Below are 19,565 nucleotides of genomic sequence, written 5' to 3' on the forward strand. Positions count from 1 at the left end.
TTGCTGGGAATATGCAATCCACGCCTTAATGAATGTAGATTAATGAATATGTATGTTGCATAGTTACGCCCTAATCAACTTTGTATAACTTTGTAATGTAAACAATACCAATACACTTTCTATTCGGAGCCGCACGTCTCCTAGCCTTTACGTGTATAACGGTGTCTGCCTGTTTTCATTGAAGGCTAAAGGGAGGGCAGAGGGGGGTCACCGGTACCCTCTCTGCATTCGGACATCGCTGGCAATAGCTGTGACCGTTAGGTCAACCTAACATTATCTGGCGCCCGAAAAGCAGGGACCCGTGTTTCTAATCCCAGGACGCAGTGGACTGTCTTGCCATTCAGAGGAGGAGTGGACCAGACGTGGGGACCAGAAACACCTGGCCAGGTAAGAGTTGAACCTTATTCTTCTCTTTATGCTCCCCACATCTGATCTCCCCTCTCCTCAACGCGCAAAATGGTACACTGTGAGTAGATACTGGGTTATTGGCGGGTTTCTACTGAACTCTGAGAGAGCCTTGCCAGCTGATGTTTTCTGTGCCTTGTTTGGTTGTTTGCTTGTTTATTTCTCTGTGTTTCTCTGCCTCTCCGTGTGTCGCGGGTCTGCTCTCCTGCGCTTTACTTCTGTGCTGTTGTCCTTGTTGGTTGTCATAGATCCCATACATCAGTGAGTGTTGAAAGAGAATAGTGTACCTGCTCTGTCCAATGGATGTGATATTCACTGCCCTAGTGTTAGTGGGAATAGCCCTGTTTGCCATTGCCATCGGATATAGAGTGTATCTCTGTTACAAGAAGGCTAACCCAGCGCCATTCAACATTCTCAGCCCCCTCTGAAGTTAGGACACCATCTTTCAGTAGGAATACAAAAGGAGTTAGTCTCTGAGTATCTCCAGGAAAGGTGGTTCTAGACCTCACCTTAGGTAGGAATACAAAAGGAGTTAGTCTCTGAGTATCTCCAGGATAGGTAGGTTTAGTCCAAAGGACGTTCAAGGGTCTAAAAGCTGAAGAAGATAGAAGAAGAAGAATGGGGCAAGGAATATCAAAAGACAGAAGAGCTGGATGCACCCTGCAACATCTCATTACGTGTTATCATGGCAAAAGAACAGCCAGTCAGTCCAAGGAAGTTTTCAAAACATTTGGATTGAAGGGGAAGGATCAATTGGACCCCAACAAATGGGATACAATAACAGCTACTAGAGCAGGAGTGATAGCAGATAAATCATGGACTAAACTAGTCAGAACTCTTTCTGACATGGCAAAAACAGCCCACGATCAAGGTTGGATATACCATGAAGAATCAGACACATGGGAAGAAGCTGGGAAGAAGGTTAATAAGGAACAGCAGCTTCCTCCCATGGTACTGTCAGCTACTCCTGGAACAGCTCCAAAAATAACAGGATCCGCGGGATGGACCTGCACAAACTGTGGCCAACAAAATCCGGACTGGAGTGAAACATGCCTAGCCTGTGGAGCCCCACAGCACAAGCTACAAGCCACAGCACCAGTGCCTCTTTATCCCGTAGTGGAAAGAAGAGTCCTGATAAGACTCAATCTTGTCTGCGCCCAGGAGCAAAGAACTAAGGGCACAATGGGACCAGTGCATCAAGGTCCTGTGGAGAATGTCAGCTCATTTTACTACAGATTGATGCAGTCATTCGCAGATGAAGGGCTGGACTTACAAGCGGGTGCAATACGTCGCCTGATGGTAAGATCCTTTATGGATGGAATACATGCACCTCTGGCAGATAGATTGAAAGCGTGCTGCCCAGAATGCAGAAACATGGAAGACATAGATCTTCTAGTCAACAAAGCAAGTGGCTTAGAAACCGACGCAAAGGATAAAAGGAGCAACAAGAAAGTTGTCATAGCAGCAGTGGACGGTCAGCCAGAAGGTACAAGAAGGAAGGCACCGACCTGCTACTATTGTGGAGTCAGAGGACGTGATCAGAGACTGTAGAAAGAAGAAGAGGGACACTCAAAACCGACCCGAGAGTCAGGAGGAGAAGACTGCCTGACTTGCGGCAGCACGGGATAGGGATGCCAGAGGTCCATTTATACATGTCCCCCTTCACATTGGCAACAAGGAAATAAGAGCTTTGGTGGACTCAGGAGCCTCACGCTCCTGAACCCCAGGAACCTAGTGCCTGAAGGATCCATCTCATCTGAAGCTACTGTAGTATCCGGATTTGATGGACAAGCCCAGATAATCCCAATAACACATCCACTGAAGGTGAAACTGGGACCACACATGTTCGTGTCTAAATTCTTAGTGTCCCCCCTGGGTGGAGATGCCCTAGTGGGAGAAGATCTACTATCAAGACTACAAGCTCAGATTGTCTACAATGAAGATGGATCTGCTATCCTGCAAATTCCAGAAGATATCCCAGAAGAAATCCTGTGCACTCTCCAGATGATAGAAGACCGACCAGAATCTGAAGTTACACATGAAGTAAACACGGACCCAATACTTCTACAAGTTCCTGCAAAACTCTGGTCCACATCAAAAACTGACCTCGGCACACTACCCGTGACCACAGTAAAAGTTTCAGTCAAGCCTGGAATTACGCCACCGCAGCTGAGACAATCCCCCCTCCCGCTACCTCTCGCAGTACATCTACCAGTACGTGGATGATTTACTACTGTGCTTCCCTAGTGAAGAGGAATGCTTACCTTTCTGGCAGAAGTAGGATGCAAAGCAAGCAGAGATAAATGCAGACGGTGGATTCCCAATGCGTCACTACTCATGCAACCGCTGTATGATGGCACAAAGAATGTTCCTTTTTCCCTTACAGAAGAAGCTTGATAAAACTTTCAAAAGCTCAAGGAACTAGTGATTGATGCATCTGCTCTGGCACTACCAAACTATGATCTCACCTTTAATCTGTTCGTAGCAGAGCTTCAAGGATTTGCCGTAGGAGTACTCACCCAGAAGACGGACAAACATCACATAATCGGGTACTACTCCTCTCAACTCGACAACGTCACCAGAGCAGCACCAACCTGTGTCCGTGCTGTTACAGCAGTTTCAAACATACTGCAGAAAGCATCTGAAATCTCACTCGATTTCCCGACTACCATCCTTACCAGCCATGACATTTATGCTGTTCTCAATCAAGTGCAGTTGAAACACCTCTCCATGGCAAGACAAGTCAGACTTCAGTGCACGCTGTTGCTACCCCCCAAACATCTCATTTGCTCGAGTTACAAGTCTAAACCTTGCTGATCTGCTGATCTTCACAAGTTTAGAAGGGGGGACAGAAGAGAGGACAGAAGAGAGTGACAAACGTACCAGCGCACCATTTGATCATGATTGTCAGGAACTCATTGAACATGAGGCAAAGCCCCTGCACAATATTTAGACAACACCGCTTACAAATCCAGACTTTGAACTTTTTGTGGATGGTAGCAGATACGCTGATGAAGCAGGCAAGTTCCACACCGGATTTGCAGTAGTGACTCTATATGCAGTCTTAGCCAAACAACCGCTACCTCCACGCATATCTGCTCAAGAAGCAGAACTTCTTGCCCTCATCTGGGCAATTGAGTTTCTGGAAGAACGAACAGCGAACATCTACACGGACTCAGCCTATGCAAACGGCATTGTGCACGATTTTGGCACCATCTGGCAGACTAGAGGATTCCTCACAGCAACAGGAAATCCCATCAGGCATGGAGCCTCAGTGAAGAAACTAATGGAAGTAGCTTTGATACCAAAACAGCTAGCAATCATAAAGGTTGCTGCCCACACCAAGGCTCAAACACCCGAGGCAAGGGGAAATCGCTTGGCCGATCAAACAGCAAAACAAGCCGCCTTACTCCCTTTGAAGGAGATGGAAACAGTGTCAACGACGGAGGAAGAAATGCAGAACCTCTTTGAGACACAAGAAAACACCTCTGAGGAAGAAAAGGCCGGATGGCGGGCCAAGGGGGCAGAAAAGGTGGAGGGGATTTGGCGCCTAAACGGACTTCCCGTCCTGCCACGCAGTTGGTTCCCTGCCATTTTCCAAGTACTCCACTACCCCACACACAGTAGCACAAACTCAATCATGAACCAGATGCAACCATATTGGATAGCCCCCGGCTTCAGACAATACGCCTCCCAGAGAATAAAAGCTTGTCACATCTGTCAACAACACAATCCAGGCCAGCTAACTAAAACCCCGCAAAGACACATGCCAAAGACGTTTGCCCCATTCCAAAGAGTACAAATAGACTATATACAGTTGCCAAGACATGGCATCTACGAGTTTGTACTTGTCTGTGTAGACCTCTTCTCAGGATGGCCAGAGGCCTACCCTGTCAGCTCAGCCACGGCCCGAATTACAGCAAAGAAATTGGCCTGTGAGCTGGTACCCCGGTTTGGACTCCCTGAAGTCATAGAGTCAGTCCGAGGTACTCATTTCACTGGACAAGTTTTCCAGAACACCTGTGCCCTGTTAGGCATGCAGTCAGCCTTACACACACCTTACCACCCACAGTCATCAGGGAAAGTGGAAAGGTTAAATGGGACTCTAAAGCTCAAACTAGCCAAGGCAGTGGAGGAGACTGGTAGACCATGGACAGAATGTCTCCCCATAGCTCTTTACTCTATCAGGACTACCCCGCAGGGAAAGCACAGGCTCTCACCATTTGAAATACTCTTTGGTAGTGCACCCAGATTAGGATGCTACTTCCCGCAGGAGTTACACCTGCAATGTGAAAGCCTAACATCTTATGTTGTTTCCCTGCAGAAGAGACTAACTGAAACCCACCAAAGGGTCTACTCTTCTCTACCAGATCCTGATGCCGTTCCAGGAACCCACTCCCTAAAGCCTGGTGACCGGGTCTACCTAAAGAAGCACGTGAAAAAGACCCTTGAGCCACGATTCGAAGGGCCTTTGACTGTCCAGCTGACCACTCCAACCTCCGTCAAACTTGAGGGGAGATCGACATGGGTCCATGCCAGCCACTGCAAGAAGGCCTAATACTGCTGATAAGTATTTCTATGTGTACTCCCTTTTTGGGGCCTTCTACACCATGGCAGAATTAATTTGAGACCCATCATGAAGTGTTAGCTGAAAAACTTGAGATCACAGACTGCTGGATATGTACACACGCACTTGTGACAGCCTCTTCCATGCCATACTTAGCCATACCAGTCCCAATAAACAAAGTGTTTCAATGGGGAGGCTGTTACAACAGACTATCAGTGTTCCAAGTGTTACTCTGTTTACTAGTTGCTTATGTAGGGTTCAAGTTGCTAATGGCTTTGTTTTCCCGCTGCTTGAAGCAATGTAGATACAATGATTATTCAGCACCCGTATGAAATCACTAATATGCCTTTTTCTCTTCTCTACTCTTTCCTCTAGAAATCACCTTGGCGTATCATGATGAGACGCCTATCGAGAGGCATGCAGGCAGTTCTGGGTGACGGATGTGAGACGACACTCCCTGAGCAACCCGCGGCTCAGAAAGTATCTGGAGACTAGCCTGCTCGCTCTATAGTCCACAGCTTCTCGATGGCCCCCTGTCCATCAATCACGCCAATAGGGGGGATTGTGAGGAAAGAGTTAACCTTTTTCACTGACTTAGAAAAATAATAGAAATTCATTCTCCCTGGCAAGACCAAACCAGACTTATTTGCGTAATAAACTGTGAGACCAACTTCAAGGACATAGAATGTTTTGACTTAGAAATGACTGACAAACATCTTGTTATGAGAATGAGAGGCGGAATAGACTATTATGGGAGTATAAGTCATTATATTAATTTCTCTTGCTGGGAATATGCAATCCACGCCTTAATGAATGCAGATTAATGAATATGTATGTTGCATAGTTACGCCCTAATCAACTTTGTATAACTTTGTAATGTAAACAATACCAATACACTTTCTATTCGGAGCCGCACGTCTCCTAGCCTTTACGTGTATAACGGTGTCTGCCTGTTTTCATTGAAGGCTAAAGGGAGGGCAGAGGGGGGTCACCGGTACCCTCTCTGCATTCGGACATCGCTGGCAATAGCTGTGACCGTTAGGTCAACCTAACAATAGAAACACAGGTTGGTTATGTAATATGATAATAATGATGGTCTGGGATGGGGAGCTGTTATATGTTATTAGATTGTAGCCAGATTAGAGGTGATTAAAACATGAGCAGACCCTCCTAGTGTCCCCCCACCTCCTAACACCCCGACATGTTTCATGTCATCAGGGAATGGGGAAATTCTCCCTGCAGCTGCTGCGCTTCCTCCCGTGGGTGGAGGGTGGGGAGCTGTTACAGTCATTGCCCACTACACTGCGACCTCAGCTGTAATCACTGCCCAGGACAGTAGACCACTTCTGCAGAGTATGTGCAACGTGTTTGGGTACAGCAGGCTGTCAATCGGTGTGTCGACAGTGATTACAGAGCGGTGACTGTAATAGCTCCCCGCAGCACTCTGATGGCTGGAAGCTAGCAGCTGCAGGTAGAATAAAACTTCATTTTCTCTCTGTAGACACTCCCAGTAAGCCACAAAACAGGTTTTTCATGCAATTAACCTGCAGATCAGATCTATATTGGTAGGTAAACAGCGTTTTTGGATGTGACAGGTTTCCTTTAACAATTGTATAGTGTTACATGTTTACTAGGGAAATGGCGAAAAATACCAGTAATAGGTCAATTTATTCCCATTCCATTTGGAGTACTTCACAGAATCGTAGCAACTGATCAGCAATTAACCTCTATCTATTAACATTAGACAATGGGCGCAGATGTTGCTACAATTGAAAACGTGTTCTGCAAATAGATTTCTATGATAATGTGCTCTCCATAGCACCTGAGCAAATTGGGATATCCACATTTTGCGCCATTATCTCACATTATCTCATTCCGTGCCAGTGTTATCATCTGTGGATGATAATAAGGTTAACCAGACACATTCATATTTGCATGAGATGGGATCTTTTAACTATTTCCTGCCAATACCTATCCAATAGGAATGGGCTAATTAAAGAAGAGATGGAGTCAAATTTGGACCATTATGCTTTTTATCTAGCTACTCTTAACTTCATCCATCAACCCATTTCTGTCACTGTCCCATCACCATAAATTTATGCTGTGAGCTCCAGGGTGACAATGTACCTGCATAAATGTAAAAGATACCATGTAGAAGATAACACACTGACAAGAATCCTGATAAAGGACAAGGTCCTGCTTGGCAGAGCTTGTGGTCTGTAGAGGATTAACCTTCCTTGGGATTACTATATTTCAACACGGTCTCTGATGTATTCGGAGCAAGGAGACAGTATGAAATTTCATAGGCAGGGATTATGGAAAGGTTCACCATCTGATGTGTGGTCCTACGTCTGATACAGAAACATTTTATAGCTATTTTATTGACAATTTGCCATTTCAATTAGATGAAACTTCACCCATAAAGCTAGAAATGTAACAGTAGATATGAAAGTAAATACACACTATACAGTATATGCAATTATATGATTAAATGAACCTGAAAGAGCCTCTCAGTATTTCGTCCATATTCTAGAAAACTGAAGCAAATATTATTATATGCCCCATGAGAATGTACCAATAAGTAACGATAATTATCTAATCCAAAATAGCTTAGACTATACCGTATTTTATCAAAAAAAGTCACCATTCTGTCACATTGAAATGGCATTCACATCTTAGAGAGAATCTGTCACCAAATTTCACAAAATATAGTGTACATATTAGTGAATAAATAGCCTAGACCTGATTTGGCTGGTGTACTTACTTTGAAAATCCATGTGAGAATGGCTGTATAATCCTGAAATTAATTAAAATGAACATTTCAGGAGTCCAAGTAAAAGTGACAGCAGGTCAGTGAGATCAGTCTCGAGTCTTCCAAATTGACTGAACAGCTGCAGCTTGTACTAAGCGGTGTGAGATCTCATCAGTAGCAGGAGGGAGGAGAGACACTGAGCAGCTATCAGTCAAGCCACATGGGTGAAAATTGAGCTTAAATTTTCAAGTCATTCTTACATGGACTATCAAACTAAATCAGAGGCGGCATATTATTGGGACCAAGCTAAAAAGGGGGACTATTTCCATCTCCAAAGTAGGTCGAATTTTGTATTTTGATGAGCTATTAGACCGCAGAGGGCTTATGTAGTCTTCAGGAACCCTTTTCTGTCTATTACAACTCCTAAAGTAAATGCAAAAGCCCCGTCAGGTCTAAGAGTTTTTTTTAATAACTAGTGATGGGCAAGCACTGCCATGCTCGGGTGCTCGGTACTCGTAACAAGCAGTCGAATATTTGGATGGGCTCGACTTGTGTACCGAGTGTAATGGAACTCAATGGGGAACTTGAGCATTTTTCCGGAAGATGTGCAGAAAAAATTCTCAAGTTTAGAGAAGAGCGAATCCAAACAGTACAGTTCGGTGTTTGCACCAAAAACAGACTTTACAAAAAAAAAATCAGTGTCCAAGGTCGGCTTCTTTACATATACAAACCATTCGAGCGAGCATCACTGTGCTCGGTTACACTCATTGCGCTGCCCAGTGCGAGCTGCTTGCAGTATCTAAATGGCTCACACTGGGGGTAACAACAGCGTGATCGAATATAGTGTGTGTACAAAGAAAAAATTCCTACCCTCCCTCCCCTGGAAATATTTTGTTTACGACTGGGTGTATGTGGGTGGAGAGCCAAACTGCCTAATCAGTGACTTCCAAAGAGGTTCAGGTCAAACTTCAACGGGTCTGCTCAGCTCATCCCTACTCAAGTTTTCCTTTGTCTTCCATTGTACTCAGTACACGAGTTGAGCCTGTCCGAGGGTCCGATTCCTCGTTACATGTACCAAGTACCCGAGTACTGCTCACTCATCACTGTAAATAATGTATGCATTTTGAATTTTAACAGATCAACTTTCACATATTAGAAAAATTCAATCTGGTTTGAAAAGTTATTGCTAAGTATCTAATGATGACTTCTGTTAGGATGTTTGGGAATATTGTGACCTAACCAACAATGTCCTGTACAAGTGTTGTCCCAACTTACATTTCAAGATCAAGATAAAGATCAAGAACAATAAGGTTTGGGTGGCGCAACAGATGAATGATAAAGAGAGGTTTTCATCTATCAAAGATCTTCATATACAATGGTCAATTCCTGTTCGATTGCTCAAAAGCTACTGAATCATAGCAATGATTGCGGATTGGGAATGGTCCTTTACATCTGATCTGATCTGTTTAGACACAACTTGTTGTTTTTTTTGTCAAATTAGTAATAAGCAAATTGTCATTCTCACTTTGTGTTTTGCAATTTTGAATAGACAATATCTGATATTGTGTGTCCTCCCCACAGGAGTCTGCGCCATATCAGGGAGTGGCATCACCAATCTTATTTAGGGACTCATAGTACAGTTTAATAGTTATGTTAAATTTTGTATTGAAGAACAGGCTCCTCAATATGTCTATGTTTGCGTATCTACCGATGTGAATAATGGCCACTAGTGGGCTTTGAAACTTCTGAATTCCGATACGAAACAGCAATACCTCTACCTGTCACCAAACAGGAAAGCTTTGCATTGTAACATACTGAGCTTTGGCACGAGGACCTAAATATAATATACGGGTATGACCACATGTTTAGGATATGGTACAGAAATTTCTGCACCCTTTCTGCATCTCGTCAGGAAAAATGCAGCTGCCAAATTTTGGGTGCGTTTTTGGCAAGCATTCTCAGTGCAGATTTTCTTATTCATTAAAATGGGTGAAATCTGCAGCAAAATTGATAAAAGAATTGACAAATTAGGCTGCTTTCACACTATCTTTTTTTAACATGCGTCCTGAACAATTTTTAACGCAAAAACGGATCCAGTGCAAATGCGTTTTCATTTCAATGCATTTGCAATGGACTCGCGTCAACATGCGTTCACATGCGTTTGTGTGCGTTATAGTGAGGATCCAGCGACTTGCAGTTTTTTAACATTTTTCAAAAACGCTACTTGTAGCGTTTTTGAGCTGCGTCCAAATACTGCAAATTGCTGGATCCTGACTATACTGCATGCAAACGCATGTGAATGCTGGCATGCTGATAGACAGGATCCTGCTTGCTCTACTGAGCATGCACAAAATTTAGCCTCGATTGATCAGTCTCTCTTTCCCCCTCCCTCTGTCTCTCTCCCTCTCCCTCTCCCCCCCTCCCTCTCTCCCTCCCACGTCTATCATCTGCTGACCTTGCCATCTGACGTCCAGAGCACTGATATCTATGCAGCCGAACCTGCAAGAAAGTGATAATCATCTCCTGCACCACTAGCAGACGCCCAGCAAATGTACTCTTGCAGGCTTGATTGGCTATGACTAAGAAATCCCTCATTGAAGGACTAAAAGTATTTCTTGATGTTGTAAAGGAGATTATATCCTGTTTATGACCCCATTGTGGACAGCCCCTGAGGAACCTCCGTTTGATTGGAAGTCCTGGAGGGGAAACGCGTTGGGTGGAGAGCCGCGTAGTACGGCAGAGGACAGGCTATTGAGCTGATTTATTGCAGATGATATATCCAGGATAAGGATGCATAGGAGTCTAGACTATGCCCTGGACTAGTCTCCCTATCTGAATAGCTGTAATTTATTCGCTGTGTTCAGTATATGCACGCATATGTTTATATGTGTATACAATTACATGTGTATGCGCATATATATGTTGGTATATATAATAGCAAGATTTGGAAACTATATCTATCAGTATCTCTGATCTATACGAATCATAGTGTGAGTGGCATGTGTGTGAATCACCATACATTATGTAAGTCCCCTCACCTGAGCATAGCAGCACCACTTTGTTTGCCGTGAAGGGACTGTCAGGGATAGTCTACGTTGAGTGGGGGCACCACGGCGTCCACACTAGGGTGTCGACCTCCACGGACAGGAAGGAGGAAACTAGGGAATGAGCCCAGGGACCCACTCATGAATAATAATCCATGCACCCAAGTTTTAACTTGCACCTTTGTTTATATATAAAATATTAATAAAGTTTATACATTTTATAAGGGGTCTTTTTCTATCCTTATGCCAGCCAAGTCAATGAGAATTTTGAAGTGCTGTCTGCGCACGTTGCTTATTTTTACCTTGCAGATTTGGTACAGAAAATAATCTGCAGGATGTTAATTCTTGGTGTGTTTTTGCCTGCATTTTTCAGCCCTTCCACCCACTGACTTCATTATGAAAAACGCATGGAAAAAAAATCGCACCAAACACATGTTTTTTGCAGCATTTTTGTGTCAGAAAGTGCAGATTTGAAGCAGAAAATTTCTGCACCAAAGGGTATGCTCACATAAGCGTATGAATCAATGGAATGCAATGGTAGAAAATCTCGCATTGTACTCAAACCAATGGTATTCAGTGAGGGAGAACAGATGGTCAGCTTTTTTCTCATCCAGATTCTGGATGAAAAAAAAGTCACAGCATGTTGAAATTGTCAGCGAGAGCCATATCACTCGCACCCATACAAGTCTATGGGTGCGAGAGAAACATCGAAGATGATATCTGAGTGCAATGCGATAATCACATCAGGTAACAATGGAGGAGATGGGGAGATTAGTCCTTTCCTCTCCTCCACAGCTGTGATCCAATCGCAGGATCTGATCACAGTTGCATGACACTCGGCTCACGCTGGCAGCAGAGTGGGAGCCAAGGGTCATTGGCATATTGCATCCGATGCACTCGCATCGGACGGGAAACCATCATGTGAATCCAGCCAAATGCTCAATGTGTGCACATAGCCTCAGGTTTTCTGAGAAATCTGTACTCAAAAACACATTAAAATAATTTCAAGAAAAATGCAACATGTGCACACAGCCTAAAACTGCAGAAAGTCACTGTAGCCCCATATGACCTCTTAATGGACATCCCAAAAGTAGGGGGACCAATACTTATCTCTGCACCTGCTACATCACTGTAATTTATGGCTGCTATAGGATTACCTAGATTAACTAGCAGGGAATACAGCCAGCCCCTAATAAATCCTCTGCTGTGTAACAATAAATTCATCTCACCAAAACCAAATCAGATTAAAAGGAGCACTGAGATAAAAGGATAACACAAAGAAATTCTATCGTCATATAAAAGAAACCTCCGACACCTCCGTTTTCTCCAAAAATCATTTCTTTCTACTGTAGGTTCAGTTTCTTATTAAGAGACCGGAGATGGTTTGATTAACTTCAAAGCTCCAGAATATCAACTTGTCGGTGGGAGAGAGGGGTTTATTTCACCACTACCTTTTTTGTTCCATCTAATCAATTTTTCATTAGGGTGAAGGTGTTTATCAGCTTTTAGCACACAAGCTTTGAACTGAATGCGTCAATCTTTGTAATGAACTTATTAATTAGAACTAATTTAATTCAAGTGGAATTGAAGGTCTAATTAATGGAATGACTGCTTATGAAGATAGAGGAAAGCTGTGTTGATCTCCAACCTAAACACTGCAAGGGAAAGATTTTCTTTCCCTGCAGCACTAGAACAAACCGATTCGCTATGCTTAGATTTATTACATCATGATTACAGATGTCTGAAGGTCACCTCCTGCTTTTAAGATTATGTGCTCCTCAAAGGTTATGCTTAAAAAGAAAATATACAATCTGTTTTAAGGCGGCATTAGTTGTCTCAATAAATGCGCCCATAAAACGTCAGTTCAACACGGGGAAGCGACCGGACATGTTTACTTTCAGAGACTGCTCGGCTTATGGACGAGCCAAACAATATTTGTAGTGTAAGATGATTAATATTGGGGTAGTATAATGTCCAGTTCTTATTCATTACAAGTTTAATGAGAACATTTCATGTTCCAGAGATTTTTAGTAGTCTTAGCCGGTGGAACAGTAATGGCCAACTTTCATCATAACCTTAAAGCACTGAAAAGAAAGAGTAATCTAATATATGGCTGAATTCTTGTGGTCTCATAACACAGTACCAGAATATGAACTAAATATGCAAACAGACTCTAGCTATCATAATTATAAGAATAATTGTCTCCTGTAATTTGGTATAACCACCCATCCAAGGCCTCCAGTAAACCTGGGTAACATCATTTGATAGCTTTAGCCGACTGCTCTTTCAGTATACAACTGTGCCTCCCAAAACCCTGGTACCCAAAAATGACCTCCAAATGTCACATTCAGGTGCTTTCAACTGTAACGGTCCCCATTCACATTAGATAAAAGTCGGCTGAACATGAAAATTTTAGCAAACCATCTAATGTGTATGGGAGCCTCCCCATTGTTCCCTGAAAGATTATGTTGGGGGACACGAGTGACAGTAAGTTGGAATTTAACAGCAAAATTCATTTGTTTTGTGGGTAGATAATTCTGGCAGTAGCTGTCTTACAGAATACAGAGTCTCCCCTACAGTGGAAAGCTTCAAGAGGAACCTCAAGACCCATCTCTTCCAACAAGCCTACAATAGCCCTCAGTCCAGTAAACCACTGCGCAACCAGCTCTGTCCTCACCTATTGTACCATCACCCATTCCATGTAGACTGTGAGCCCTCGCGGGCAGGGTCCTCTCTCCTCCTGTACCAGTTTGTTTTGTACTGTTAATGATTGTTGTACGTATACCCTCTTTCACTTGTAAAGCACCATGGAATAAATGGCGCTATAATAATAATAATAATAATAATAATAATAATAATAATAATAATACAGAAATGCTCATCGAAACTGAATGCTTCAATGTATGGGGGTGAGAGGTAAACATCAAGATATCTTTGTAAAAACACTCACACCCACCTGGTTTACAATGAAAAAGGAAAAAAATTATTAGTAAAAAAACTTTGTTAGTAGAGTACTACCACCACAAATATTCCTAGAAAGCTATTTCCCCCATCAATTGTTTTCCTTTTTTTTAGGTGTATGTTTTAATTGACATCAGAGAATCAGGATTGATCAAATTTATAAATCCCTGTTATGGTATCAAGAGCTTTGTCGAAGGATAATGTTCTGAACTTTTTGATCCAATACTTTAGTACCAAATTATCTGAATGTTGTGCTACAGCAGGCATGTCAAAGTCAAATACACAGAGGGCCAAAATTAAAAACTTGGACTAAGACGTGGGGGCCAACCTAGTCGCAGACCATACAGATTAATGGACCTCACATAGACCTCCATGCAGATTAATGGGCCCCAAATAGTCCTCCATACAAAATAATGGTCACCACATATCCCTCCAAACAAAATAATGTGCTCCACATAATCCTCCATACAGAATATTAGGCCCCACAGAGTCCTCCATACAGAATAATGGGCCCCACATAGTCCTATATACAAAATAATGGTCACCACATCGCCCTCCAAACAGAATAATGTGCCTCACATATTCTTCCATACAGAATAATGAGCCCCACATAGCCCTCCAAACAGAATAATGGGCACCACATAGTCCTCCATACAGAATAATGTGTCCTACATATTATTCCACACAGAATATTAGGCCCCACCATATAATCCTCTATACAAAGTAATGGTCACCACATAGTCATCCATACAGAATAATGGAAACTTGGAATTGCAAGCCAAATAAAATCAGCCTGTGGGCCAGATTTAGCCCATGTACCAGAGTGTGAAATGTGTGCAAGGTGTGTAAGGTGTGCAAGAGAGTACAACTTAGACGGAGACTTTTAAGAATTATTCAGGCTTGTAGAACAATACAAAATATTAGAAACACTCCCCTATAGGTGGGTCAGGATTATTTGCATAATATATTCTTAGTGTGGTCATTCATTTTCATAAAGTATTCACAAACAGTTATAATTTATGTTTTCCTCTTGTGACTTATGAGAGGATTAAAGGTTTGAGTAGTTGAAAATGATGACATAGCTTTACTGTGAGATGAGAGCGTATAAATGTCGGGGATACATCGCAGTCAGCTATCTGGGGTGTGGCAGGGGGACTATTGGAGAGGCTTGTTAGGCCTGAAACGAGTTACATACCCTGTTTTTTTGCTATTGTTTTATTTAACTATTATTTTTTGGAGTATGGATCCTATCTGGTTTCGAAAAATGGATCCACTTGGATTGTGTGACTTGACAAGTGCTGTTTCAGGAAGAGAGGATAGCAGGAGCCCAACTCTTCTCACTTGAGTGAGTAGTAAGGATATTAATGTCACCAGTGGCGATCATGGTGCTATATCTGCTCTCCATTTTTTTCAGATTTTTTTTGTCTATGCTCCTATTCCTATTGTAAGGGGATATCAGGAGAAATATCTGTCGGGCAGTGTTTCGACTGACAGCTATCTAATGTGTATTGCTAACTTAGCTACTGCCATCCTAATGAGCTCTTTGTTACTTTGAATATACATGCAGGTGATTGCCATACACCGTCAACAGCTGTCATACAAACATTCATATGGCTGAGAGTTAGTCCTACTGACCCCTAGCCATCATATAAATGCATGCTCAGCTAGGTCAAATATGTATGTGTTCTCAATACAGACATTGGTTTTAGCTACAGACAAACACCACTAAAGGATAAGTCATGCTGAAATTCAATATGTCTGATCCTTTTCACCCATAAAGCTTCCAAACAAGCAACATGTGAACAAATAACGGTGGGTCAATATCAAATACATGTTATTTGTCTTGTCTAAGCTACAGTAAAGTGGAGGCAAATAAGTTCACATTATTGTAGCCTTCTAAATATTTTATATTTCCTTCTTACCAGTAGAGCAGTCAGGTCCGGTCCAGTTGTGATCACAAGTGCAGCTTCCAGATTCTTGAATGTAGGTGCCATGACCAGAACACTGGTCGGGACACATAGATTTGAGGATTTCACAGTTGTTACCACCCCATCCTTGGTTGCAGTGGCATTCACCATGAATACAAACCCCGTTATTCGAACAAAATGAATCCAGACAATCAGCTATGGAAAGAAAAAAGTATTAATTACTGTACATTACATATTCTTGGTTATAAACTCAGGCTCATTATATTATTTTCTCACGTCTTTACAAGAACAACAATAAGTTTTTGACAAATACCCTAACAATGACGTATTTTAGTATAAGTAGACAGTAGTGATTTCAGAAACTTGTATAAAAAGCAGTGAGTATAGAAAAAAAAACCAAAACATGGTCTTGGCACTGACCAACACACAATGTGACAGTTTCAGCAGACAATTGCTGCGTTAATGTATCAGCTGAATACTCTACATCTTCCTGGACTGCCATTAATGAGCTCTGGATGATGAGACTTAATTCAGCAATTTGACTCAATAAAACATTACACTTGTAGGGTCAATGGTCTGAAAATTTAATTCCGGGAACTTAATTGCATTCCTTTGCACATGCAAATCAATAAAAACAATTTGATCAAGTAACGAAAATGGTGGCTTCCTCTGGAAGAAGCCAAGACAAAATGGTCCAGGCACTACATAACAACATCACAGATTTCCTAATTCTATCTCGTAATGCCAAAAGCAATGTATCACATTTCATCTCGGTTTAGGTTCCTGAAAAGCATTGAGTGTATCAGAAAAAAAATTGCTTCTCTTCCATATATCCATACATCCGGAACATTTTATATGTAATTTAATGAGGTATTGTAGGTATATGATGTCTTTATAAAGGTAATGATACACCTCAAAATATAAAGGAGGCATATAAAACATGACAAAGAAGAAAAGTGATGCTAACTAGTAATAAGCAAGTGTGCTCGGCACTGCTCAATACTCGATTGAGTATCGCGGGTGCTTGAGAGAAAGTTTGAGTCCTAGCCCCACATGTTTCATTAACTTGATTGCATATCAATCAAGGTAATGCTGTAGCCATGTTGGTTACTAGCATTACTGTGATTGGCTGACCATATCACATCATTGGGTGCATTTCTTAGCATACTGCAGTTCAGGAAGAATTGCATGTAGGAGGGAGAGCTTAGATTTGAGCAGGCATATAGGTAGGGTTAAACACCTACACCCTTTAGTGTGTTTCAAATGGCATTTAAGGGTGTTTTTAGCCTGGTTTAACGTAATACATAATTTAAAAAACAGTGTGGGGTCCCCTCTGTTTTTGATAAAAAGTCAAGGTAAAACAGACATCTGTGAGCTGATATTATCAGACTGGGAAGGTCCATGGTTATTTGACCCTTCCCAGTCTAAAAATAGAAGCTTGCGGTCACTCCAAAATTGGCACACTCCATTGGTTGTGCCAATTCTGGCACTTCACCTTGGCTTTTCCCAATTGATCTGGTGTGGTGGCAATTGGCGTAATATTATTCGGGGTTGATGTCAGCTGTGAATTGTCAATTGTCATCAAGCCCAGGGGTTCATAATGGATACGGTCTATCAAACACTCCCGCAAATAACACAGTAAGTGTAAACTTAAAAAAACATACACACAGGAAAAAATAGTTTAGTAGAATGAAGACTCCTACACACTATCCCTCGTTCACCAATTTATTTTTTTTAACACAAGCCATGAAGATACAATCTAATTCATGTTGTAAAGGTCCGATGACGTACCCCAAAACACTCCAACCTGTGGAGTACCAATTCTGGAAATGTTGTAGGGCTAGTGCACAATGGATTAGGTTGAAACTTCATGTATTTTTAAAAATAAGTTGGTGAACGAGGGAAACTGTAGGGGAGTCTTTAGTTAAATAAACTATTTTTCTTTTCTGTGTGAGTGTTTTTTTCACTTTACATTTTCAGGGTTAGTAATGGGGTTGTCTGATCAACGCCTCTACATTACTAACCCCTGGTCTTGGTGCCAGCTGACATTACACATCTGACAACTCTAAAAAACATTTCACCAAGGCAATCAGGAAGAGTTTGGGGTGAAGTGCAAGAATTGGCATGTCTAATGTGATGCGCCACTTCTGGGTGTCTGTGGGCTGTTATTTTTAGGCTGAGAAGTGCAAAATAACTATAGACCTTTCTAGCTAGATAATACCAGCCCATAGCTGTCTGCTTTTCCTTGGCTGGTTATCAAAAATAGGGACACCACGCCGGCTTTTTTAAATTATTTATTCACTAGCATAAGCCAGGCTAAACATTTAAACTGGTTTAACCTAATACCTGGGAAAGTCCATAGATATTTGTCCCTTACCAGCCTAAAAATAGCAGTCCGCAGCTGCCCCAGAAATGGTGCATCACATTAGATGCACCAATTTTGGCACTTTGCCCTGGCTGTTCCCGACTGCCCTGGTGCAGTGGCAAATCGGGGTAATATTTTTGGGGGTTGATGTCAGTTGTGTAGTGTCAACTGGCATTAACTCCAGGGGCTAGTAATGGAGAGGCGTCTATAAGACACCCCCATTACTAACCCAGTAAGTGTAAGGTGAAAAACACACACAGGAAACAATAGTTATTTGAATAGACTCCTCTACACTATCTCTTGTATCAAAAATGTTCCCACAAAGTTCACAATCCACGAATGCAGCTTCATAACTATAAATAGAAAGTAAAGTACAGGTATTCACAGATGCTGGGTAGTGAGACAATGCTCATCAGAGCCGCCGATTCAATGCTGCGCTCAGCAAGCTCCAGCGACACTGATGAGCGTTGTAGTCACTACCATTCGCCTATAAATTGCTGTACTTTACTGCTGTTCAGTTGCAGGACCTGTATTCATGGATCGTGGATTACGTCGAAGCTTTGTGGGCAAATTTTTTTTATAAGAAATTGGTGAACCAAGTAAAGTGTTGGGGAGTTTTTACTCAAATTAACTATTTTTTTTTTTTTGTATGTGTGTTTTTCACTTTACACTTACTGGGTAAGTAAAGGGGGTATCTGATAAACACTTCTCCATTACTAACCTCTAGGCTTGATGCCAATGGACAATACACAGCTGACATCAACACTAAAAACCATCACCTCGATTGTCAATTTATTGAGGCAGCCGTAAAGAGCTGGGGAAAATCACCAGAATTGGTGATGCACCAATTCTGAGGCGGCTGACATTTTTAGGCTGGGAAGAGCCAAATAACCATCGGTCTTTCCTGCCTGATAATTTCATACCACAACTGTCTGTTTTACTTTGGTTGGTGATCAAAAATTGGGGAGACGCCACGTCATATTTTTAAAAATTATTTATTTATTTATTTACTTCCCAGCAGTGACCTGGGAGTCCAGGCATATTCCACATGCTGTTCACATTCAATTTGAGTGCTGTAGCAGCTTCAATAGGAAGGGGGAAATATGATCTTTTGTCATGAGCCACACTTCTTCCCTTTTTGTATTAGTTGTTATAGATGTAGCAAAGGTTATCTTGCTTCAGATTCCAAATCACTGAGATATTATGGCACAAAAAAGTCTGTCAGCAAAATTATTCAGTCAGTTGTTTGGCCACCAGCCATCTTAGCCTATACACAGGAGTGCCTGTGTTCTCTATGAGAAAGCTATTGGCTGACATGCTGGCTGGCGCTTATCTCATGAAGAATAATGCAATCACCAGTCCGAAATCAGACATCCATGATCAACATCTTTCCTAACTATCCATCAGCTGGCGCCCTCATATACATTAGACTGTTGGCTGAACCCAATGATAATGGGGGTTAAGCCGATTTTATTCTAATGTGTATGGGGACCCTAATTCGACACCTAACTTGACAATGGTCAATGACTTGTGTAATGTTAAG

At 42.1% G+C, this 19,565-nt stretch overlaps 1 protein-coding gene across 20 annotated transcripts in view; it reads right to left on the bottom strand.

Annotated features, from left to right (window-relative positions):
- TENM3 (teneurin transmembrane protein 3) overlaps window positions 1–19,565 on the bottom strand; it is a 1,857,795-nt gene that overhangs the window by 273,135 nt on the left and 1,565,095 nt on the right. For all 20 annotated transcript variants that reach the window (XM_075347175.1, XM_075347169.1, XM_075347170.1 and 17 more), the window contains one exon: window positions 15,652–15,852. In XM_075347175.1, the coding sequence (XP_075203290.1) occupies window positions 15,652–15,852 (201 nt within the window). The remainder of the gene's footprint in view (window positions 1–15,651; window positions 15,853–19,565) is intronic.

The sequence above is a fragment of the Anomaloglossus baeobatrachus genome, chromosome 1, assembly GCF_048569485.1.
Source record: "Anomaloglossus baeobatrachus isolate aAnoBae1 chromosome 1, aAnoBae1.hap1, whole genome shotgun sequence".
NCBI classification, from domain to species: Eukaryota; Metazoa; Chordata; class Amphibia; order Anura; family Aromobatidae; genus Anomaloglossus; species Anomaloglossus baeobatrachus.